Source organism: Capra hircus, chromosome 21 (assembly GCF_001704415.2).
Source record: "Capra hircus breed San Clemente chromosome 21, ASM170441v1, whole genome shotgun sequence".
NCBI lineage: Eukaryota > Metazoa > Chordata > Mammalia > Artiodactyla > Bovidae > Capra > Capra hircus.
This window is the reverse complement of record NC_030828.1, coordinates 33,917,637-33,941,293: the sequence shown is the minus strand read 5'-3', so window position 1 is coordinate 33,941,293 and position 23,657 is coordinate 33,917,637. Positions and strand designations below refer to the sequence as shown.

At 56.0% G+C, this 23,657-nt stretch overlaps 1 protein-coding gene across 5 annotated transcripts in view; it reads right to left on the bottom strand.

Annotated features, from left to right (window-relative positions):
- Positions 1–20,372, bottom strand: part of STRA6 (stimulated by retinoic acid 6) — a 29,685-nt gene extending 9,313 nt beyond the window's left edge. For 3 of the 5 annotated variants that reach the window (XM_018066558.1, XM_018066554.1, XM_018066557.1), the window contains exons 1-12: positions 20,155–20,372; positions 13,514–13,646; positions 8,362–8,428; positions 7,974–8,059; positions 6,646–6,785; positions 6,023–6,046; positions 5,673–5,839; positions 4,189–4,311; positions 1,793–1,860; positions 1,538–1,614; positions 1,223–1,284; positions 147–309 (exon numbers count right to left, since the gene is read on the bottom strand). In XM_018066558.1, coding sequence (XP_017922047.1) covers positions 147–309; positions 1,223–1,284; positions 1,538–1,614; positions 1,793–1,860; positions 4,189–4,311; positions 5,673–5,839; positions 6,023–6,046; positions 6,646–6,785; positions 7,974–8,059; positions 8,362–8,428; positions 13,514–13,629 — 1,093 coding nt within the window. In that variant the 5' untranslated portion in view covers positions 13,630–13,646; positions 20,155–20,372. Of the gene's footprint in view, positions 1–146; positions 310–1,222; positions 1,285–1,537; positions 1,615–1,792; positions 1,861–4,188; positions 4,312–5,672; positions 5,840–6,022; positions 6,047–6,645; positions 6,786–7,973; positions 8,060–8,361; positions 8,429–13,513; positions 13,647–14,423; positions 14,492–16,845; positions 17,025–20,154 lie in introns of those variants that run through there. The other 2 variants (XM_018066555.1, XM_018066556.1) reach the window with 2 other exon arrangements.

Sequence of the window (23,657 nt, the reverse complement as noted above, 5' to 3'; positions counted from 1 at the left end):
AGCCTCCCAGTTTGTAGAGGAGGCAGCCGAGACTCAGAGAGGGGATGCCCAGGGCGCCCCACGTGTCCGTGGCTCCTGGGATAGAGCTCAGGCATCCCAGCTTGGGTCCCCACTGCAGCGCCTCGGGGGCTTCTGGGAGGCCTCACCTTCTAGAGCCCACAGGTGGTGCTTCACCAGCTCTACCACCTCCTGCCTGTCCTCTGAGAGCACGATCCCAAAGCCGGCCAGCATGTAGGAGACATCCGTGGTGATCCCCGCCCTCACCTTCTGGATGGTGGGTACCACGCCCACTAGCAGCAGCAGGGCCACCTGGAAGAACCCCAAAATTAGGATGGCAGGGCCTGGCTGTGCTCACACCAGGCACTCCCATCCCAGGAGAAGTGTTTTCTGAGACTTCAGGAGATAAACTCCAGCAGCCCGTGGGCTGCAGCCACATGCCCATCACTCATCACAGTGTTCTTATCTGTCTCTTAGAGCAGCATCCTCAAGCCTCTAATCAGCATGTTACAGATATGACTTTAGCCTCATCAACCCCAGACATGCTTTCAAGCAACTCAAGTGCACATGTGCATCTCTGAATCGTCTATCTAAATTTAGCATGAAATTTCCAGTTTTTCCATGTTGGAGAAAGCAAAGTGTCCCCTAAATGAGCACAAGCATTGAAGCTAGCCAGACCTGGATTCGAATTTTGGCTACCCCGAGATATTGGCTGTAGGAACAAGGCCAAGTCAAATTCATCTCTCAGCCTCAATTTCCTCCATCTGTGAAAGGGAGAAGACTCATACCTACCTCCCAGGATGTTCCGATTTTTTTTGTCTCTTTTAGGGGGAGGGGTGGGGGTGGTGGTGGGGATTTATCAAACATATATTATTTCACTAAATCTTCCCTACTGAAAGGAAGTAATTCTATTTCCTCCATTTCACAGACAAACTAGTACCTTCAGGGATGTTGAGTACCTTGTCCAACATCACTTGAGGTAAACAAAAGAGTGAGATTTAAATCTATGTTTACATGACTCCAGAACTCATGCTCTGACCCTGTGTGAGCCCAACAAGGGTTAGCATCCCCTCCCTTCTGGGTAGGCCAGCATTCCCAAGATGGCCAGAAGCAAGAGGATAGGATTGCGGGTGGGGCTCTTGGAGAGTTGAGCCTAAGTCATCTCAGGGTTGGGGGTTGGGAGCAGGGGTCCAGAGGCAAATGGCATGACAGAGGCAGGACATACCTGGTAGATGGCCGTCCCTGTCAGGGTGACTGAAAGCACCAGCTTCAGGGGGAGTCGGAATCCTGCAGTCCCCAAAAGGAGGCGTATGGTGAACTCCAGCACCACCCAGGCCCCGGAGCCCCCTCCGGCCCAAAGGACCCAGGAATAGGACCAGGGCTCAGAGGATCCTGGACCACCAAGGCCAGTCAGGGACTTCCCCTTGTCTCCTGATGACAATGGTACTAAAGGTAGGAGCTGGCCTTCTACAGCAGCTGTTCTGTGCGGATGAGGGGTGCGGTCACCCGTCACTCTTGACCTCAGCTCCCCACCCCATACCTCGCTGCGGAATGTAGATAGAGTGTCTGAAGTAGATCCAGGCTCGGGATGCGAAGCCATGCTTGCAGGTGTGGGAGCTGCGGAAAGACCCAGGCAGGGGGCAGCTCTCAGGAGAAGCTCCTGCCCCGAGCCTGGGCCCCAAGGTCTGGTTGATTCTTCAACTCTGCCCCACCATGGGGCCCAGAGCCAACCTCCCAAACAAACCTGCCTGCCCAGGCCTGTCCCCCAGCCCAAAGGATGTGCCTGGAACCTCACCTGCTTTTCAGCTTCTTCTGGCAAAGGAGGGTCCTCAGATATTCTTCAGAGTAGCTGCTCTGCAGCCCCTGTGGGGACAGAGGACAAGAAGGTGGGACCTGTCTTGAGCCATCCCTGGGGCCCTGGCTCAGGGTACCTTGCTGGGCACCCAGTAGGTGCTCCATACAAACCTCTTGGCTGTGGTAGAGTACAGAGAAAGGGCACCTTGTGGGCATAAGGGCCCCCCAGAGCTGTCCTCCCCTCCTCCTTAAATAAAAGACTAATCCGTCTCCTAGCTAAGAACTCCCAATGCTGGCAAGTCTTTCCTAAGGGCTATTTCCAACCCTCCCCTGCTTTGCTCAGTCTCTTCACATCACTGCCTTCCTCCTGGCCCTCTGGCCTTTGCTAGCTGAGAAGGGGGCTAAAGGGATACTATGTCCCACGAGTTTATCCCTGACCAGGACACAGGCTAGGCCGTTTTGGGTCAGATGCCCCAGGCCTCTCCTACTCCAGGGAGATCACAAGGGTGACCTGATTTGTCTAAGCCACATTCCAGGCCTTAAGCTGCCTGCCAAGTGGCAGAGGTCCACAGTAAGATGCGGTGAGCCCCTGGCCCCTGATCATTTGGAAAATATAGGCCAAGTCACCCATTGCCATGGAAACCCTGGGATCCAGGGCAGGTGTGGATCAGCTCAAAGAATGACTGTGTCCTTTGAGGATTAAAACTCTTTGACCAAGGGCCAAAGAGGATTTTATTTCTCCTAAGACTCCCCAAGAAGAAAGGCGTGCAGTGGAAGGAGAGGCTGAGAAGATCCCCAGGAGAGGAGGGAAGGGCCTGAGCAAGGCAGAGACGTGCCGGCGTATCCTGGGGAGCCGCTCTCCTCCTCTGAGCATCTGGAGGGCAGTAGTGACAAGTACTGAGGACCCTACTGCTACCCTGTGAGCATGAAACCTGCAGTCAAGGGGGCCAGCGGGGGATCCAGGGCCACCCTGGAGACACTGAGCCCACCCGCCTCTTCTCCCCCGTGGGGACCTCACTCCTTCTCTGGTTTCAGTCCCAGCCCCTCTGTTGAGCTCCAGGCCCAGGGTCCAGCTGCCCGCCAGACCCCTCGGCACCACACACGCACAGCTGTACGTCGCCCCCCGCACACCTGCTCTCATCCAGGGCATCTCGCCAGGAACTGGCGCCACCACCCACCCACTGTCTGTCCTGGATGCCACCCTTCAAGCCTTTCCTTCAACCTCCCCATCTGCAGAGCAACCAGCCTTTTGCATCTCTGTGGGGTAGTTTCCCTCCTCCCCCTCTCTCACCAGGAAAAACCTTGACCCCTCCTCCACCCATGCTCTGGGATTGCAATTCTCGCACTGTAAGTGTAGCTCTGTATCCATTGCCCCCAGCACGCTGGGAAGTCCAACACAGTTCACCCAGCTGAGTCTATAGCCCCAGCCCAGGACCTGGCATAGGGTAGGTGCTTGGAGAATGGAGAATATGATTGGCATATCTTATAAGAATTCTCCCTTGCCATGACATCTTCATCCACACACACACCTACCCAAAACTTCAGAAATATTTGCTGAGTGTCTACCATGTCTACCATCTCTACCATGATGCTGGGAAAGTTTGAAGGCAGGAGGAGAAGGAGGTGATAGAGGATGGGACGGTTGGATGGCATCACTGTGTCAATGGACAGGAGTTTGAGCAAACTCTGGGAAATGGTGAAGGACAGGGAAGCCTGGCAAGCTGCAGCCATGCAGTCACAAAGAGTCAGACACACTGAACCACTGAACAGTGTGCCAAGACCTGCCCGGTGCTGCAAACCATGCAAGAGTGAAACAGATGCAGCCCGTCTCTGCCACTCACGCTCTTTGCCATGCCTGCAGTGCCTTTCTTTCTCTCTCCCTATGCCAGATCTTCCCTGACCTTCACCCCCTGCCACGTCTGCTTCCTCCAGGAAGCCCTCCAAGCACGACTTAGTTCTTCCAGCCCTCCCCTTTACCCAAAGTTATCCAACCTAGGGTTGATGTAATTCAGGTGCTCTCTGAATCATGTCAGCATCTACAGAGCTTCTATTAGGCCCAAGGCCCTGGCCTGTCTCATTTCTCCAGCTAGATCCTTGTTCCAGAAATAGGGCTATGAGTTCCCTGTCTTCCAGCCCACTTCTCCTTTGTTGAGTCCCCACTCTGCAAACAGCTCGGTGCCCCAGGCATCCTGGGTGCCAGCCGAGGGCCTGGCTTGGCCTTTGCTTGGGGAAGGATGACTCACCAGTTCCTCAGTGACTCAGCCAAGTGTTTTCTGAGTACCTGCTATGTTCTAGGCCCTACACCAAGCATGACCACATGTAGGAGACCAAAAGACCTGGGTGAGTCCAAGGTGTCTTGAGTGCTGAGTACAAGCCCACCCAGCCCTGCGCCTTTACCTTGGAACCCGTGGCTGCCCCATGACTGAAGCTTCTCACCAGCTGCACTGGGTACCAAAGGCTCAGGAATCCGAGGCCCAGAAGGAGAGGCAGCGAGGCCAACAGCGAGTAGTGCTTGTAGATCTGGAGGGACGGACAAACACCAAGACACATCTGCCTTCCGCCTCCTTTCCCCAGTCAAAGACTGAGATTCATTTCCCTTTCCAGCTCACAGGGGCCCCTGAAGGTGATCGAGGGTGCGTGGGAAGGCTTCTGGTTCTATTACTATCCTACAACCTAGGTCACTTGGCACCGACTCCTACTTCTCCTTCTCAGGCCCCACAGAGGTGCTTGCCCCTCCTTCAGGCCCCTAGACTCCCCGGGCCCTTTCAGGAGCCAAAGGGAGGATGTTTTGTGAGTCCCTCCTACCCACCCCAGGGGACTGCCATGGGACCTGAAACAGGAGACAGCCAGCTTCTACGTCCCTATGTTCCTGGTGCTTTGACACTGGCCTGTTTTTGTTTTTTTCTATTACAGTTTGCAACCTGAGCAACTGCGAAGAACATGCCCTGCCTCCTGGGGCTGAGGCCCTCCTAGGGTTGAGCATGGATTCATTTATCTGTTAATGCCATATGTTTTTACTGAGAGCTTAGTATGTGCCAGGTCCTGGCTGGTGAAAAAGACCAACCACGTCCTTACTCTCACGGGAACCACCTAAGCTTCAACTCTACCCTGAAGGATTCGTGTTATCAGCTCCACTGTGGGAGTGGGGTGGAGTGGGTGGGGGAACCTGAGCCTCAGAAAGGTGATAAGGTGTTCTCAAAGAACCTGGCACCACTTGGCATCATTGCATATATTTGCTTGTTTGACTGTGTGTCCCCTTCCAGAAAAGGCAGCTCTTGGGATGCCAGGGACTTCATCAGTCTTATTCACAGCTCTACTCAGGGCCTAGAAATGCCCCTGGGACAGAGAATATACTCAAATATGTTTGTGGAATGAACTAAGGCAGGAAGGGATAAAGCTGGATTCAAACCTGGTTGTCTGACTATGTAGGTTACACTCACACCCTTTGGGCTCTGGACCAGGCAGCTTCACACCCTAACCAAGCCCAGTGAACCAGGGTCTGAGGTTCTGGAATTCTCTTTTTAGCCCTCTGAGACCATCCCCCGACTCAGTGCTTGCATTCTGCAGCTTTCTTCACTCCTTCTCCAGCCCGGCCAAGGGAAGGCCGGGCAATTGATAATGGGGAGATTTCAGGGTTCCTCTCCCTCCTTCTCTGCCCCTTCCCTCCCTTCCCTCTCCCAGACAGGAAGCTCCTGAGGGCAGGCCCAGCTGTCTCTCCCACAGAAGGGCCGACCTTGGAATGAGCACATGGCTAGAGGCATGAATCCCATGCCCAGCAGAAGTCAGCAGGGAAGCATGTAGACAGAGATGAAAGGAGCCTCGCCGGCTGACGCAGCTCCCCCATGCCACGCTGTCCCGGGCTGTTGCGAGTCCGTGGTTACCTTGGGTGACTCGGGACACTCTGCCCTTTGCCAGACCTGGACCCCCAGATGAGCCCAGGACAGCAGGCTGCCGAGCAAGTGGGCAGCTCCATGTCTGATGGTGGCACAGGCAGCCAGCGGATAGTAGAGGGCAGGGTAATAGAGCAGAGCCAGTATCTTCCACGGCCCTGGAAGGCAAGACAGGCAGAGAGACACACAATGGAGGAGCAGAGGTGGGGCCTGGGTCCCGCCCATCCCCACTTCTCTCCCGTCTCTATCTCCCCAGCCCCTCAGCTGATTCAATAGGCAACAGCCCTGCATTCAAGCCAGGCTCTTGACTAGTATCACCTCCGTGATCTTGGGCAAGTTACCTCTTGAAGTCTCAGCTTCCCCATCTGTAAAATGGAAATAAGAGAGCATATTAGCCAAGATCAAAGGAGAAGGTATATGTAGGGTGCATAGCACCGTGCCTCAGTTAGTACTAAATAAATTCAGCTACTATTTTATTAGTGTTCCCATCTCTGACCCTTGGCCTCCACCACTGTAGAATGGAGCTAATATCTGCACTTTGTGGAGTTGTTGTGAGGATCAGATGACCTAAAGAGGACACGTTGGAGGGCGGTGGCTCCTCTGGATGGTGGCTGTGCTTTCTACCACCACTTCCTTAAGCCCAGATCAACTCTCCAGGACCCCTCCCTATTCCCCTCCCCACATTCCTTCATGTTCACATGGGACTAGGCTGTCTGGGGTCTGGGGGACTCAGCCTTTGCCCCCTCACCCAGGGGAGCAGAGTTTGTACAGGAGCCAAGAGAGCAGCATTGACCCAAGGATGGAGTGACAAGATTCCAGGCACTGTGGTGGGACAGTTGGCGAGGGTGATGGGACAGTGTCTTCTGGCCAGTGGCTCATGACTGGGATCAGGAGCCCCAGTGCTCTGGAGATCTACCCGCCTGCTGCCGTCCATCCAGCCTGGGGCATGAGCCATGCTGGGTACCTTGGCCGGGTGGTGAGGCGAGGCTCAGGAAAGGCAGCGGGTCCTCGGTGGGGAGCAGCAGGCACAGGGAGCTGAAGAGGACCACGAAGACGGCGGTAGGCACGGCCCGGGGCCTGTCTCCAGCCAAGAAATCCACAGGGCTGGTACAGAGCAGGGGCAGACAAGAGCGAGTCACTCAGGCCCTGCACGCCCGTTACCACCCCGTGTTCCAAACAGGGGGAGTTGGAATCCTGCTTTCCAGATGGGGAAACTGAGGCCCCTTCATGTATTCATTCCACAAATGTCTGTGGAGTGCCTCCTACGGATCCAGACCTGGGCCCTATGGCAAGTGACTCAGGAACACGCCCCCCTCCCCCCAACACACAGACGCAGAAGGAGCAAGTCTAAGCACTGCTCCCCCCCCCACCCCGCCCACTCTGGAAGCTTCAGGAAACGGCTGCCTCCACACTAATCGGTCTGTCTGGGCTGGCAGACCTTCAGAGAGCTGGAGAGTCACAACATCCTTATGCAACGGCCGCCGCCCTGGCCTGGGAGTGGCCCCAGGGCAGAGGGCAGACAGCGGGCATGGTTATCCCAGGCATTGCCCCTCTGAGCTCAGAGCAAGCCTCTGAGACCCTCTGCTTGCTCTAGCTTGCCTCCATGCCCAGAGGGCTCTATCCTGCTTCGTTCTCCCCCGGGCCCACCCCTAGGCAGGGCAAGCTCTTTTTCCAACCAGCTGGTGCAGCAGAAACCCCCGGCTCATTCCCATCAAAACCAGTATGGCAGGCCCCACCTCGGTGTGCAGTTCTGAGTGCAAGGCTGTCTACACTGAGGCTCCGCCTTCCACCTCCCCCGATTCTTCAGTTTCTCTCACACTTGCCTGCCCAGTCCCAACGCCTCAGAGTCATCCCCACCCCAGGCTCTGGGGTTGCAAGGCTGAAGGAGGCAGGGGGAGAAATTTCAGCCAGAGGGGCTGGAGGTCAGTCCCTCATAAACCTATGTCAGTAGGAAACACCCTCAGGGAAGAGGGCGAAGATGGCGCGGAGTGATCATGGCCCGTCCAGACCATGGGTTGCCTGAGGGGGTGTGTCCTGGAGCTGGGCCCTCTTGGGCTCCGTCTCCCTGGGGTCTGGAACAGGAGTGGGTGCCCCTGAGCGGGTCCCTCCCCTTCTCTCTGGGAGTCCCCAACAAACCTGGAGATCTTGATGGAGGGGGCAGACGGGAGAGCCTCCAGGCTGAGAGGGTTCTGGGTGTCACTGAGGCCCAGGTACCTAACAACTCACCACCCTCCCAGAGTGGCCCTGTCAGCTGGGCCCCCCAGAGAGGGGAGCCCAGGCCAAGGCACCAACCTGGGCAGCCCGGGCCTGCCATGCCCGCAGCGGGGCCAGAGCTGGCGGCGCCGCACCAGCGTGGCCAGCAGGAGCAGCGCGAGGATCTGAAAGAAGAGCACAGAGGCGGGGCTGGGCGCCCAGGCCTTCCCCAGGGGCTGAGTCAGAGCCCTCGGCCCTGGGAACCCCTAACCCCCATGCACGCTCGGGCAGCATGTTGGGGACTGGCACGGAGGTGACAGAAGTTTGAGAGGTTATACTCCGTCTGCACTCTGGTTTGGGTCCCTACCCCGGGAGAACTCCCAGTACCACCACCCCCCACCCCCATGTTTAGGCTCCCAGCGTCTCCCTTCACCACCCCAGCCTACATCCCCCTGTTCAGGCGGGCAGCAGGTCAGTTTGGACTCACCGACAGCACAGCCAGGCAGGTGTGGTAGAGGCCGGGTGGCACGTTGGGCTGGCAGAAGGGGACCAGCCTGCAGAGCAAATGAAGGCTGGTCAGGCTGAGGTAGGAAAACCCCAGGTGTGCGGCGAGGTCTGGGGTTCCAGGCTCCTTATGCTGGGGCTCTACTCATCACCTCCCTTGACCCCTCTGATCGCTCACACACAGTTCCACCTTCTCAGAGCTGTTCTGGGCCCCATGACCCTACGGGGTGCCAGTCCCATACCAAGGCTTCAGGTTACAGGGCTGAAGGAGGCAGAGGGCTCCCAGGGGAAGACATGGGAGAAACAGAATGGGTCGACTCAGCCTTTCTCTCCATCAAGGCTCGCTTCATTCCTCCCTCCTCCAGGAGGCCCCCCAGACTGCTCCAGGTGTCAAAGGCCTCTTTTCCAAACTGCGGCTGAGCATACCACCTGGATCCAGCAATCAAGCACTTGGTTCTGTGATCTGCCTTTCACTCACTGGTATCTGAGTCTGGTCTGTCTGTGACTGGAATGATCCACCTTGGTCTTCCAGGATTTATGTCTCTACTTGTTTTACGTTTCCTAAGGGCTGAGTCCTGTGTCAGTGAAAGGTATCAGGTGGAAGCCCTGAGCTCAGGATTGGACCTGAACCTAGAAGAGCAGATAGGATTGGGTTCCTGCAGGAGGGCTAGACCTCTGGGTTTGCCCAGCCAGAGCCTGGGAGCGCCAGCAGGAGGCCACCAATGTGGACGGGGCCACCAAGTTCTGGCGGATGAGGCATCGGAGGAAGCCCCTGCTGCAGCTGGGCCTGCCCTGCCTAGGGGTGGGGGTAGAGGGCTCACCCACCCTGCTGGGCTCCTTCCCCTGTGTGGACAAGACGAATCTCAAGGGTGAGCCTGAGGACTCTGCACTAGAACAGCCCAGGCGTCCTGAGCTTGGAAATATCAGAGAGTGAGCAGCAGGAAAGAACCCAGTCCTGTGGGCTTGTCCTTCGGATACAGGGTACAGAATAAGTCTTTTTTGTGCAACTTCTTGGCCCAAGCAGCTCCAGCCTCTTTCCAAAGCAGAGTAGTGCTCGTGGTAGAGTAGAGTAGGCGCCACAGGGGACCAGGTTCCTTCTGTCTGCGCTCAGGCCTCACACAGTCCACTTACAACTCTGAGGCACCTTACTGGAGTACGTGGGGTGGGGTTTGGGTGAGGCAGGCTCCCTGACCAGCCCCAAGAGTCCAGAGCCACCACTCCTGGCCATCCCTGCTGGCATCTCATCACTTGACAAAGTCCGACTCAATCCTGCCCCCACCCCCAGGCCCAGCCAGAGCAGGGGCCTCCGCAAACTGCTCCTGGGCAGCCTGACCCTTCCCCATTCATCCTAGACCAGGAGGCACCCTGGACCCCTCCACAGCCCTGTCTGGGGGAATCACTGGCCTTTCTGTACCACCTGGCACCCGCCTCCATCTACCTTTTATTTATCTCCATTTGGCTGAGACTCATGGACCCTCAAATGTTTGAGGTCTGGGCAACAGAAATTTGGCTGAGCAAACGCTTGGCTGATGGCCCGTGGACCCATGTTTTGTGCTATGGGGCAGACAAGATGGCACAGACACAAAGAACGCCATGGTGGGGAGGGTGGGAGCACGCTCCTTGAGGGAGTGCAAGCAGATAAAGATGAAGAGGGGGAGACATTTGGGGCAAGGCCTTGGGGCGGGTGGTATTTGAGTTTGGAAGATGGTTAGCATCTCTTCAGGCAAACAAGGGCCAAGGGAGATCCATGCGGAGGAAAGAACAGGAGAAAGTGCAGCGGCGGGCAGCAGCGAGTGGAGCTGGGGCAGCACAAGGCTTTCAGCTTGACTGGAGCCCAGAGGGCAGGCTGAGGGCCGGTTATAGCAGGCATGGGAGGCACTAAGCGTGTTTAAGCAGGACAGTGTTCCAGATTCTAGGAGATTTCTGTGGCTAGATTTGAAGGACTTCCCTGGTGGTTCAGTTGTTGGGAATCCACCTCCCAACGCAGGGGACATGGGTTCAATCCCTGGTCAGAGAACTAAGATTCCACATGCCATGGGGCAACCAAGCCCACACACAAGTACTCTGGGGCCTGTGTTCAGCAACTAAGACCCAATGCAGCCAAATAAATAAACATTAAAGACAAAAAGAACAGCCTAGTACTTACTAAGCATTGAGTAAGTGCCATGTACTGCTTGTTCCACATGCTAACTCAGCTATTACTTAAGAGGTGGATGCTATTAGGATCCTCCTTGTGTAAACGAGGAAAACAAGGCTCAGAGAGGCTAGGCGTCTTGCCCCAATCACACAGCTAGTAAAGCACCAGAGACAGGATTCGAACTGCGGCAGTCTGACTCCGGTAGCCGCAAGTGAACAGGCCGTGAAGGATAAGGAATATGTGGAAGCTATTAAGCTGAACCATATGAAACTGCCATTTCTTTACATCAAAGACAGTTGAGTATCAGCATTTTCAAATGGCTCGGCGCAAACAGTCTCAGAGGTATTCAGGAGGAAGAATTGACATGACTTAATGTGGAGGAGCGGAGGGAAGGGGCGTTTCTGGGATGGCTGTAGGGTCCTGGGCCTTATCCCAAGATGAAGAGTGAGGGCCAGCGTCCAGTGGAGTCCAAGGAAGCAGAGGCCTGGTACTGGGCAATTCAGAGGTGGTGATGGGCACTCGGAGACAGAGGCCAGACTGCCAAGTGGTGAGGACAGTGGGACAAAGGAGAAGCCAGAACACTGTTTCTAGAGTTTGACTCTGAGCAAGAAGCTGCACAGGGCCCCACCCAGAGCAGAGGGTAGAGCACAGCTCTGGGGGTGAGACAAAGAGGCTGACTGTCTGGGGTGGGGGTCTGCAGGCCTGGGGTCCAGGGAGGCCTGAAGCCCTGCTCCCCGGCCCTGTCCCCCTCCCACAGCAGAGTGACCTGCGGATCACCCTGGCGTTGGCCTCGCTTGGTAGGAGGGCAGGCCATGGAGGAAGCCTCCCAGTTCCGCCTTCCAGGCAGCTCTTTGAAGTGGTGGGGAGGTGACTGACATCCTGGACAGCTGCCACAGATGTATTTGTGTCCCCAGGCTCTGGCTGGGGAGCTCAATATTGATGATGGGTGGATGACACATGAGCACATGGCAAGTAGCGCCCGTAACCTGGCCGGAGGAGCCTTTGCGGGGAGGAAGGAGCCAGCCTGGCTTCTATAGATCAATCCTATGTCCAGAGAAGACCCCTGCCAGTGCATCCCATCCCCATCAGATGCACCCCCACCCCCTAACCTCTCCAGCCAGGCCCTGGTGCCAAGGGGGCACGTGGGTAAGTGTGACCAGGAGGTTGAGTCCATCCCAGACACTGTCACCATTTCCACGACCCTGACTCCAGCCCAGTGAAGCACGGGGGGAACCCCTGTCCAGAGCTCCTCCAAGTTTGGGGGCACCACCTCACCGGGGTGTCTGACTCACACGGGAAGAAGTGAGTCCAAATTCACCTCCTTGGGATTCCCCTGGGCTCCCAGCTTCCCACGCCCACCTCAGCAAGAAGCTCGACTTGGTTGGGCCAAGTAAATAGAGTCAAACAAAGTTCTTCATTCTCACCTGCAGTGGGAGAAAGGAGCTACAAATACGAGATGTCACCTACCTCAGAGGTAGTACTGCTCGTCACTCAGTCCCTGCCACGCTTCCAATTTTATTTTAAGGCCATGTCTAAATACCGGAGCCACGGAGCTGGCTGCAGGCACCCGGCCCCAGCCAATGCCTGGGTCCTGAGGTGGCTATGGACACAGCTTCCAACTAAGGCCTTAACTTGGGTGGAAGTCTGTGTCCTCCTGGGGCTCCTGGGACCCTCTCCATTCTTCTGCTTCTCTCAGCTCACACACACACACACACACACACAGCAGGAACCTGGGGAGCCCTCGGCTCTCAGGCAAGGGAGGTGGGTACATCGTGCTGACCGCAGGACTGCATCCCAGGTGGTCAGAAGCCCAAGTTCTCTAAACAACACTCCTTCCCCCAGGCTGGGGTGGGGCCTGCCTCCCTGCCGGGTGACCCAGGCCTGGCCAGGCTGCAGCCCGGCCCCTGGGAAGGCACCAGAGCATTTTCCCTTCTCCAGTTTTGGTTGCTGATGGAGAACAGATGTGCACACATCTGGCTTGACACCGCCCACCCCCCACCCCCGGCCTACCTCACCTTTCCAGTTCCCCAAACCCTCAGACAGAGCAGGGAGGTGGGGGATGGGGCCGAGGTCAGGAACAACAATGGGAGAACTGGGCTCTGGGGCCCACGCAGGCTGGGTGTCCTTGGCAGCATGGGGGCACAGGGAGGTCCAGCTCCTCTGCCAGCTTGCCCAGATTAAACAAAGATAGAGGGATCTGGGCAGAGGCAGCCGTGGGCCGAGTCCTCAGGCCACACAGGCCTGGGCAGAGGCCACCTCCCTCCCCTGACCTGGCCCGGGCACTCCTGCTGAAGAGAACTGGATCTCCTATCTCCACAGAGCCTCAGACCAGCCTGCGCCAACAGGGCAGCCTGTTCCCCCAGGCCTCCCCCTGACCCGGGCCTGCTCAGAGAAACTGACGCTCATTAACAGCACACCCAAGATGGTCACCTCAGAGACCAGTAACCCCTTGAAGGCAGGACCAACTTCCCTCAGCCACTCACCCAGCACTCTCCGTCTTGGCTACAAGCCAGAGTCACCCAGCCCAGTTGGATCTGAGTTTGCAAGAGGGGCCCCAGGAGTCTATTTTTGAAACACACCACAGGGAGTTCCCTGGTGGTGCAGTGGTTAGGACTCAGCGCTTTCATTGCCAGAGCCCGGATTCAATCCCTAGCCAGGGAACTAATATCCCGCCGGCCATGCAGCATGGCACCACCATCCCCTCCAAAATAACAGTCAAAAAATAAGCACACCACACAGGTGATAGTTAGGTGCCCAGCATGGCCAAGGTCCCCCACCTCAAGTATCTTAACACCAGCGCAAGGGCTGTTCTCACAGAACAGGGGAGGAGTTGAAACCCAGAGAGGCTGTGACTTGCCAAGGGTCCACAGAGCAAATGAGCAACAGAGTCCCTCTTAGCAACCCTTGCTCAGGGTCTTCCCCAACCACCCCCCAATATCAGTAACCTCTGCCACACCCCACATGCTGGCCAAGAAGAGCCAGAGAGAGTACAACTCACCCCTCGGGCTGGAGCTCCTGGCCACCCTGGGGCTCGTCGATGTACCAGCTGTCATAGGAATCCTCGTCGTCAGTGGCCCCGGAGGAGGTCTGGTTCCCTGCTGCCTGGGTGGACATCCTCAAACCCTTCTCCTCTGACACCGAACAAGAGGGAAAAAACCACTATAGATGTGAAAAGAGGCTTAGGGGGAAAGAAAAAGAAGAAAGAAAGAAAACCCAAACAAAGAAAGGTTTCTCTTTAATCCTAAAGGTTACTTTCTTGCTTTTAGCTTTCTGGGAAAAGCCCGTCTGGGAGTGAGGGCTGCAAGAGGAGGGAAGGGCTTCTGTCCCCTCCTGTCCCTTCCCCCCCAGTCTTGTGTGGTCTTGCAGGAGGCTATTATCCCTCGGGGTCGGTGCCCCCTCGGGGTCCCTAGGCTCTTGCTAGAGCACCTGTCTGTCTCTTTGTGACTGGCCACCGGTAGGCTTTGCCTCAAAGCACCATTTTCAAGGAAGTTTTATCCAATCCAAGCTGCTCACAGAGACCTCCCCCCTTCCTTCCCCTCCTCCCACCCACCCAGATGGACCCACAGACACACACTCAAGGAAGGACCAGGGAGGAAGAAGCTGCGGAGATGAAAGGGTGGGCGGGCAGCGGGCGGGCTCAGCACACCCGGCTGGACTCTCCCAGCTGGGCTCCTGTCCCCTCCCGCTCTCAGGGGTCCAGCCCAATCCCCTCCTCTTTGTTCAGGTTCCCTGGAGACCATCCCCCAGCCTCAGCCTGCCCCTCACTGGCCCCTGTGGGCGCCACTGATGGGAACATACCCAGGATCCTCGCAAGCCCCCCTCCCAAAGGTGGAGGCCCGGCTCCACCGGCGGTCCGAGCCTGGGAAGAGCGTGGCCTGGAGGGCCAGCACCTCACTGCACCCACATACCTGCCTTCCGCGCCTGCCCCAAATCGCTCACACCTTTGCCCAGCACATCTACTGGGCCCCTACTTACAAGACAGGCATTCTGGTAACCCAGGGAGACTGCTGGGGCTGGGCCAGGGGTGGAGGCAGGGGAGGGAGCCCGTCCTTTCCCTCTCCTGGAGGAACATGTGTCCCTCGCGGGTAAAACCTTTTTGTTTCTCCAACTTGATTTCACAAGGAGATAACTCACCCCCACAAGGCATTTAAATTAGTCCTTTAAACTCAAACCAGACCCGCGAGTAGGCAAGAGCCCTGCCTGCCTCCTGTTCCCCCCAGAGTGTGGGGTGTGGGTGAGGAAGGCAGGAGTGGGGTTCCTCTCCCCTTCCTGGTCCCCAACTGTGGGTGGGAGTACAGCAAGATACAGACAAGGCAGAGAGCGGTTCTCAGGACCCTACTCCTGGGTGGGAGGCAGACCCCCTCCCTGAACTTTTGAGGGTCCCTGAACTTTTGAGGGTCCCTGTCCTTTCAATACCCCACAGGTGCCTGAGCCACTGCCTTACCCAGCTAAGGCATTCATTCAACAGCTTCGGAAAAGGACATTTATCTATTTATGGTTTTAACACAAATTCACTGAACACCTACTAAGTGCCAGCACTGTTTGGGGCCCTGTGACAGGAGAGTCTACAGTTTAGGAGGATACAGCAGTTTAGGAGGAGGCGGTAAATAAGCTCGAATCTGAAGGTTACAAAGGGAACGCAGGTTGCCCTGCTGTACACAAGAAACTGAATTTGGTTTGAAAGGACAGGTTGGGTGGGCTGGAGGGAAGCATGTTCCTGAAAGAGGGAACAGCCTGAGTGATGCTCAGAAGGGTCAGAGCTTGAGATCCTAGAAGCTGTCCTTCCAGATTCTGTAGCCAGGCCCACCAAACCTTCCAGAATTAGGACGTGATTTTGCCCTGTTGGCCTTGGCTCCTCCCTCTCCTTCCCAATGGCCCCTCTTCCGGGAAGAGGGCTCCGGCCACCCCTCCCCTCCCCCACAGAGACGTCAGTAGCTTGCTGACTCAGAGCTGAACCTGAACTTTGATGCAACACAGGAGCCCACACTTCCCATCTGATTTCAGGCATGTGGGGGTGAATCCTGCCTCCCAGGCCCCACTACGATCTAAGGACAGAGCTGGGTCTCTGCTCCTCTGCCCTCCTTCCCCCTGATGCATGGTTGACTGGGGCCACACAAGCTATCTAAGCTGGGTTTGGCTCGCTGCCTGCTCCGGTGACCGTGACTCCTCCATGGGCCTGTCTCGTGCACACTGCTGTTTCTCCAGGCAGGTTTCCAGAGCCCTCTGCTCCAGCACCCGAGCCCACCTTCCCTTCACTGCTCAGGAGTCTTAGACCCGTAGCTTGCATGCATGCCCGCTAGGTTGCTTCAGTAGTGTCTGACTCTTTGCGACCCTATGGACTGTACCCCACTGTCTATGGGATTCTCCAGGTAAGAATACTGGACTGGGTTGCCATGCCCTCCTCCAGGGGATCTTTTAGGGAACAGCTAACTCTCTGATGTTAAATCTCCCTCCTGATTCCTCCAACAACTGGAATCCAGTCTGTGCTGGGGAGCTCACTTGCTCTACCAGGTAGAGAAGTTCGGAGCTGGATAAAAGCCCATCAGAAACTGCTTCCTACCCTGCAGGCAGCCTGAATCTGCCTTCCCAGTCTGGTTTGTTCATCCCCTCCTTCATTCAACAGCTCTAACTGCAGGCCGATTATGTGCCAGGCAAGGTTCTCCACGCTGAGAATAGAGCAGTGAGCAAGACAGAGAAAGTTCTGCACCCCAGGGACCTTCATGTGTAGTGGGGGCGGGGAGAAAGAACACGCATCACGTGTGCTGAAAGGGAAAATAAAGTGAGAGGAGGGAGGAGAGACAGACAGACAGAAGCAGTCTGTTTTCGGCAGGATGCTGAGGACAGGCCAGGTGAGAAGGTGATGTTTCAGCAGACACCTGAACGAAGGTAGGCACCCAGATGGGCACTGAGGAAAGGCACTCACGCTGCCTGGAGGGGCCTCCATCAGCCTCAGGGCCTGCAGCCAGACCAGCAGGGAGGGGCCCAAGCTACAAGGTCCAGGCTTAGCCCCTTCCCCATAGCACCCTTTCCTCACCCAAAGCCTGCTCTGCTTCCAAAGAGACCTCAAGTGAAGTCCGTGCCTCCTCCCGGGACTAGCCCGGAGCCTACGCAAAGAATGCGGAGACCACTTTCAGGAAGGCCCTCAGCAGAGGTGAGGAAATGATGAGCTTCGCCTCTCTCCCCAGCTCCAGGCACAGTGGAGAGAGGGCAGCCTTCTGCCCAGTTCCCCTAGTCAGAGCCAGGCTGAAAATGGTAGGAAGCAGGTCCAGAAGAAAAGAGCTGGGTTTCCATACGGCAGGGAGAAGTGCCCTGGTTGGGCAGGCAACCTACCTGGGTGATTTGAGCCCTGGGACGGGCTGTGTGACCGTGAGTGATTCCCTTGGCTTCTCTGAGTCTCAGCCCTGCCTCTCTTGCAGGATGGGGTAGGTTATCCAGCCAGGAGATTCTTTGTGGGCTCTCTCCTCTCTCCAAGGCCCCCACTCCCTGCCCTCAATGACTTCATGGCCCAGGAATGTGAAGCCAGCACACCAGGCACTGGTTGTAGTAAGAAGGTCAAAGCCACAGAGAGCGGCTGCGATTGCCCAGGGTCCCCCATTGTCTTTCACCCACCCACCCTCTTGGCCCCCCAGTAGAGTGGCCTCCACTCCGGGCGGGGAGGGAAGCAGGCTGAGTTGAAGATCCATGGCTATTGGGTGGTTGCGGAGCTCAGGCTAGGAAGGGAACCCCACTTCTTGAGCCCAAAGCACCACCCCAGCTTGAAGGTAGGAGAGCTCACATCTGTGAAATGGAAGGTTATCACTGAGGTGTTAGGAAGGATGCAGCCCAGTCAGATTGTGAGCTGGTAAGGAAAAGTCTTGAGAAAAGAAAGATGGCAATGACATGCTCCTGAATTCCTCCAAAGGCTTGCAGGTAGAGGGCAGGGCAGGCCCTCTGGGGTTGGCTGTATAGGGGGACTCTATCCAGAAGAGTCAGAGACCGGCACCTGCCCTCAGGAGAGGAGGGGATGTCGAGTGGAGGTACTTGGAAGACAGTGAAATCTTGGAGAAGGGAGAAGAGGGGAGGAGGAATAACAAGATGATTTGAGCAGTCCTGGAGGCTTCCTGGAGGAGGGGGCCTGGAGCGAGGCCCAGAGGCTCAGACTGTGAAGAATCAGCCTGCAGAGCAGGAGATCTGGGTTTGACCCCTGGGTTGGGAAGATCCCCTGGAGGGGGAAATGGCAACCCACTCCAGTATTCTTGCCTGGAGAATCCCATGGACAAAAAAGCCTAGCAGACTGCAGTCCACGGGGTCGCAAAGAGTTGGACACGACTGAGCGACTAACACTTGAGCAGTCTTAGAGACTTCCTGGAGGAGGGGGCCTGGAGTTGAGGCCTTGAGGTCAGCAATGGCAGCAAAGATGAGGTGTGTCATAGGAGAGTTGAGAAGGGGAATTTGAGAGACAAGGAGAGTGCAGAGCAGGGGTCAGAGATGCCTGGCACACTCAGATGAGGCCAATGCCAACACCCAAGGAACAGCCCAGGCCAACAGGGCTCCCAGCTGAATACAGATCTGGGGGTGTTCATGCTGAGAGGGGGTCACTAAAAGCTTCTGGGCTTGAGCAGACAAAAGTCATCTGCCATCTGGGCTTGGCACTGAGCTGCCCAGCCCTGCCCCTCGGGCTGGAGTTGGCCCATGCAGACCTCAGGACAGGGCTTCCTTCCTCTCCGTGTTTTTGTTCAAGTTGATTAAATCTGAGGAATTTTTGCGTCCAGGAACAGAGGCCCACGTGTGTGCCTTCAGCAGCCCATGGTTATCAAAATCCTTAAAGGGCAAAGTGCTAAGCTTAAAAGGAGCTGACAGTGGGCCAGAAGGCAGGAGGAAGAACCTCAGACACACCCCCAAGGACCCCCAGTTCCTCCAGAGGCCCCCACTTAGCATCTTAGCAATATCTCCAGAACTTTAGTAACACCACAAGAACTCCCAGAACCCAGTGTCAACCCTTTATGAGCCCCCAGAACTTCAGTAACACGCCAGAACATCTACAACACCTGAGAACTCCAGCTACTTCCTGAGGACCCTCAACTCTGGCAAATCAGGCATGGGTGGGGCAAGATGGTCAAAATCATAGTGGGTAGGTTCAAAAGGCCCAGAGACCCCTCACTGCTCACCACATTCCTATCCCAGCTTTTGCCTTAGAAGTCCAACTGCACCCCCAAAATTTCTACAGCACTGAAACCTCAGTAACATCCCAGAGCCTCAGCAACACCCCAGTCTCTGGCAGGGAGCCTGAAATCTCCCACAGCAGACTATGGCCAAGGAGTGCTTCAGTCCAGGAGTAGGGGGACGGCCCATGCCCCTACCTGTGCAGTCCAGCCCCCACGAGCCTGTGGATAAGCAGCCAAGGCAGGTTCAGCCCCATGTGGACCTATGAGCTCTGGGTCTGTCCCCATCTACACAGTGCACTCACACACACACACACACACACACACACACACAGAGAGAACTGCCCCCGGCACACACAGATACCTAATCCTGGCTCCAGACCCAGCCTGACCCCATTCAGTGGTTGGAAGGCAGCATTACTGGCTGCTCAGCTTATGAAGGAAAAGTGTGGGTTAGCTCTCTACTCCTACCTCCCTTGCTGCATGAGAGCATCAGTAGCATCATCTGATATGCCCTTCTTGGAATTCTCCTGCCCCCTCACCAATAGCATCACCACAGCAAGAGAGACTGAAGCCAGAGCGCGCTGGCATGAGTGTGGGCACTGGTGGGAAGGAGGGCAGCCAGCTCTTTCAGGGGAGTAGTTGTTCTTCCCCTCCCAGAGTGCTAGGCTAGAACTGGTTCAGAGGAGGGAAGGCAAGGAGGCAGATTTCAGCTCAAGACAAAGGTAGGTTTCTTAATCTCACAGAGTAGTGAGCCCGCCACAAGAGGAGGCAATCAAGAATTGGCTAGTAACATCAAGATGCTACAGAGGGTTTCCTGCCTTCACAGGAGGGCTGGTCAAAAGGCCATGAGGACTCCCCTAGCTTTAGAGGCCTGGATTCTCCCTTCCTAACACCTCCTCCCTGGGATGGTACCACCGTGGTCTGGTCTTGAGATGTGGGCTTTGTGCTACCCTCTTTCCTCACTAAGGACACTGACTACTGGGCAGATCCCGAGTTCTCCTTCCTTGTTGCCTGCTGACTACAGGACAGGGCTCTCCATCAATCTCTTGCCCACTTGCAAATCCTATGTGCTCAGTCCCTTTAGTCGCGTCCGACTCTTCATGGTCCTATGGACTATAGCTCACCAGGCTTCTCTGTCCACGAGATTCTCCAGGCATGAATACTAGAGTAGGTTGCCGTGCCCTCCTCCAGGGATCCCAACCCAAGGATCGAACCTGCGTCTCTGGTGTCTCCTGCATTACAGGCAGATTCCACTGAGCTACCTGGGAATCCAACGCGGACTTTATGCAGACTCAACTGTTCTGGTGTGCCCCTGCCTTTTGGAGCTTGCACTAGCTCCCAGGGTGCCCCAAGTCCAGCCATCTCCAGGCCTCCAACCTCATCCCCCAGAATTGCTCAACCCTACCATTCCTGCCTCCTTCCTGCCCCACGCCTTCATTTGTGCTCTGCCCCCCACCATACCTTTTCCTTGCTCCCCAACCTGTCGCAAACCTACCTGGCCCGCAGGCTTGGCTCCAGCCCCACTGCCGCAGTGTTCTCTTGACCTCTCCCTTCGGTATCTCTTCCTTCTCTTTAGTGATCACCCTCAGGAGTCCTGTGCCTCCGGGCAGACAGAGTGTTCCCCACCACCTGGGACCTCCTCCTCTGAGCACCAGCCCCAGCTCTGGCTGGGATCCCGGAGGGATGACTGGCTGTACCGCAGTCTCAGCACTTGGCCCTGAGCAGAGTCCCCAGCACCTGCTTTAAAAGGTGTTTGATCTCCTCCCTCCCTCCAGGAAAGGCAGCTCCCTCCTTCCCACCAGTCCTGGCCCTGCCCCTCCTCCCGCCCCCCAGGCCTCTCCCGCCCCCCAGGCCTCCCCCATCCTCCAGGCCTCCCCAACCCCCCAAGCCTCCTGCCTGTGATTCCGGGGATCAGAGAAGCCCACCCCACCCCCATCTCTCCAGCTCAGGCCCACAGCCCGGCTGGGGCCCCACACAACACACAGGGCGGCTTGTTTTTGGCAGAGACTCTCCAACCCCCAAACCATTTGCCCGAAACTTGATCTCCTTGGCCCTTAGTCACCTCGGTGGAGAAGCCTGCACGGGGCTTTCTTTGATGGCTGAGTTTCCCCAGCTGTGGCCCTGGGTGGGTTCAGGAACCCCCTACCTACCTCCGTTTGTCACCATCCATCACTCCCGGGGGGCCATTGCCTGATGAATTGCACCAGGCCGGAGGGGAACCACCAGCTAATCTTTTAATAACCCGATCAGCGTCCTGCTGCTGCCCAGCTGGGCTGAGGGCCCTGACCCTGGGAAGAGGGGAATCTGTCACACTTTCATGGAGCCTTGGGGCTCAAAATTCAGGTAGGATCCATTCCAGGGGGAGAGCCTAAAGCATCTCTCAAAGAGCTTTCTCTCTACTCTAGAAGGCTGGGTTTCTGGGGGCTGCTATTCACCCCAAGCACAACCCCCAAGGCTGCAGGGACAGTCGCCCCATCCCTGTCCCTGAGTTGGGAAGGGGAGATGTTTGGGTCAGATTTTCCCATCCCCCCCCCCACCCAGGAGGGGTGACCTGGAAGAGTGTGAACCAGATAGGAAAGGAAAACAGGGCTCAGAAGATGCCAACATATGGTGCTATGGTAGTCGGGGAGGGAAGGAATGAAGGTGGAGACCAGAAGCAGGGCCCTCAATTCCCCAGAGAAGGATACCAGGGGAGATGTCTTCTGCCTCCTCAACCTGGGAAGGGGACCCAGTCAATGAAAGGGTGGGGCGGCCTAGGCACCAATTAGAATGTGACATTGGCTTCTGGTCATGGCACAGACCCCAGAGCAGGACTTCTGTGGTGGTCCAGGGGTTAAGAATCCACCTGCCAATGCAGGGAATGTGAGTTTGATCCCGGGTTAGGGAAGATCCCATGTGCCATGAAGCAACTAAGCCTGTCACCACAATTACTGAAGCCCACGTGCCGAGCCTATGCTCTGCAACAAGAGCGTGGCCCCCACTCACCACAACTAGAGAAAGGCCGCGCACAGCAACGGAGACCCAGCACAGCCAAATAAATAAATTTAAAAAAAGACCCCAAAACAGCGGGCACAGAGATGAGGATGTTGCCAGAGCTGTGCCTGCCAAACAGGAGGGAGGGAAGGAAGGCAGGAGGGAGAGGGAGCCATCCAAGCCAGGACGGAAGGGGTCTCTGACCTGACTATCTTCCCCACGGAGAAGGATTTTCACAGAAAGGGTTAAACCTCCAACACTAGGAGAGAATTCAACTTTGGCCCATTTTTAGAAATCTGTCCTCAAGGACCACTTGTATATATATGCAGAGAAGATGCCCAAGACTGTCAGTAATGTAAAAATTTGTCAACAAGCCCAATATTCATCAATAAACTTTGGTAAGTTTATTATTCCTTGTGAACCAACAAGGAAGAGCTCCAAGGCAGAATGCCATGTAATAACCAAAAAGGCAAGTTGCAGAATGCTATATACATATGTTCCTTTAAACTAGGTACACATTTGTGTGTGTGTGTGTGTTGTTTGTGTGTCTGTAAACACACAAAATGAAATGGACAGACACACATCAAACTGTCCACAGTGATCACACTCAGGGGAAGGATGAGTTTGGGGAAATGAAGGGCAATTTTCACTAATGAAAACTATTATCTGTCTTTAGTAAACAAAGGAAAACGTTGTAAGGCTGTGTTGAAGCTGCTGTGAGGAGCTGTGACACCATCACTGAACTGTGTGAAACGATTCTGTGCCCAACGTGGTACTGCACATTTCACAGAATTCCTTGAAGTTAGATGCAACCCTGTGTTCTAAGTATTAGCCAATAAGATGGAAAAAGAAATGCTGAGCGTGACTTCCAAAGAGGTGTTCTTTTAAAGAGGGGTGGTTTCTTTAGCCTTTCCTTCTTCCAACTGGTTGAAATGTGCTTGTGATGGCTGGCCCACAAGCAGCCATCTTGGACTATAAGGTAGAGGTCATGAGTTAAGTAGGAAAGAGCAATAAGTTAGCGGCAAAAACAGAGTCTGAGTTAAGACCACATCCTAGGGCTGGAGGAGACCTGAGACCCCTGCCTGAACCCACATCCAGAGGAAACAGAACCAGAGGGGGCACGTGATATGTCAGGGGCAGTGACTGAGCTAGCAGAAGCTTTGCCAGAGATCCCCCACCCCCATCCCACCCACACATATACACAGAGCTCATGGTTCTTTCCCCAGAAACCTCCCTCCCCAGAGCTTTAATGCTGCTCCGTTCTGTGACTAGGAGACTCCCTCTGGGGCCCAGTCTTAGGGTTGCGTGAAGGCCCCCACAGTTGCTTAAGTGACCGGCCTGGGACATACCTCTCAGGACTCGGACTCTGGTGAGGACATAGCAGAACCTCTGCCCACCGGTGGGTCTGTCAGTTTCTCCTACTTGCTTTCTCTCTCTCTCTCTCTCTGTCCTGTCTTCTTGTCTGTCCCCATCCATCAGCGCATCTTTTCATCCCAGTTATTGTCTGGCTAGCCCACCCGCTCTCTGAGCACCCCAGTCTGCTTGTCTGCTCTCTGCCCTGTCTGGCTCTGCCTCGTTCTCTCTTGTCTATCTCGGTCTCCCTCTGGTCTTCCTGGCTTTCCCTTTCTGTTTCGCTCCTGGTCCTGTACTGTCTCTCTTTCCATCTCCCTCTCTCTGAGCCTGACTGTGAAGCACACCTCTCTCCTCAACACTTCGGGCAGTACCTTTCGTTCGGTCACACTGTGTGCTGACTCGGTGCCACCCCGCCAGCTCCTGCCTCCTCTCTCCCCCTCTACCTGCTCTGTCTGCCTGTGGCCCCCAGGCAGGCTGGACGCCCTCTCAGGGGTTTGAGTCCTTGAAGCCATTGGGGCAGCTGAGCAACTGGGCACGCAGAAAGCAAAGCTCAGTGCTGCGGATGCTGGCCAAGAGGCTAGCAACTGCTCCCTCCTGCGACCCCAGAACTTTATCCCCTCTTACCAAGGCTGGCAGAGTGGGCTATTGGGGTGAGCCCAGGGACCATGGGTA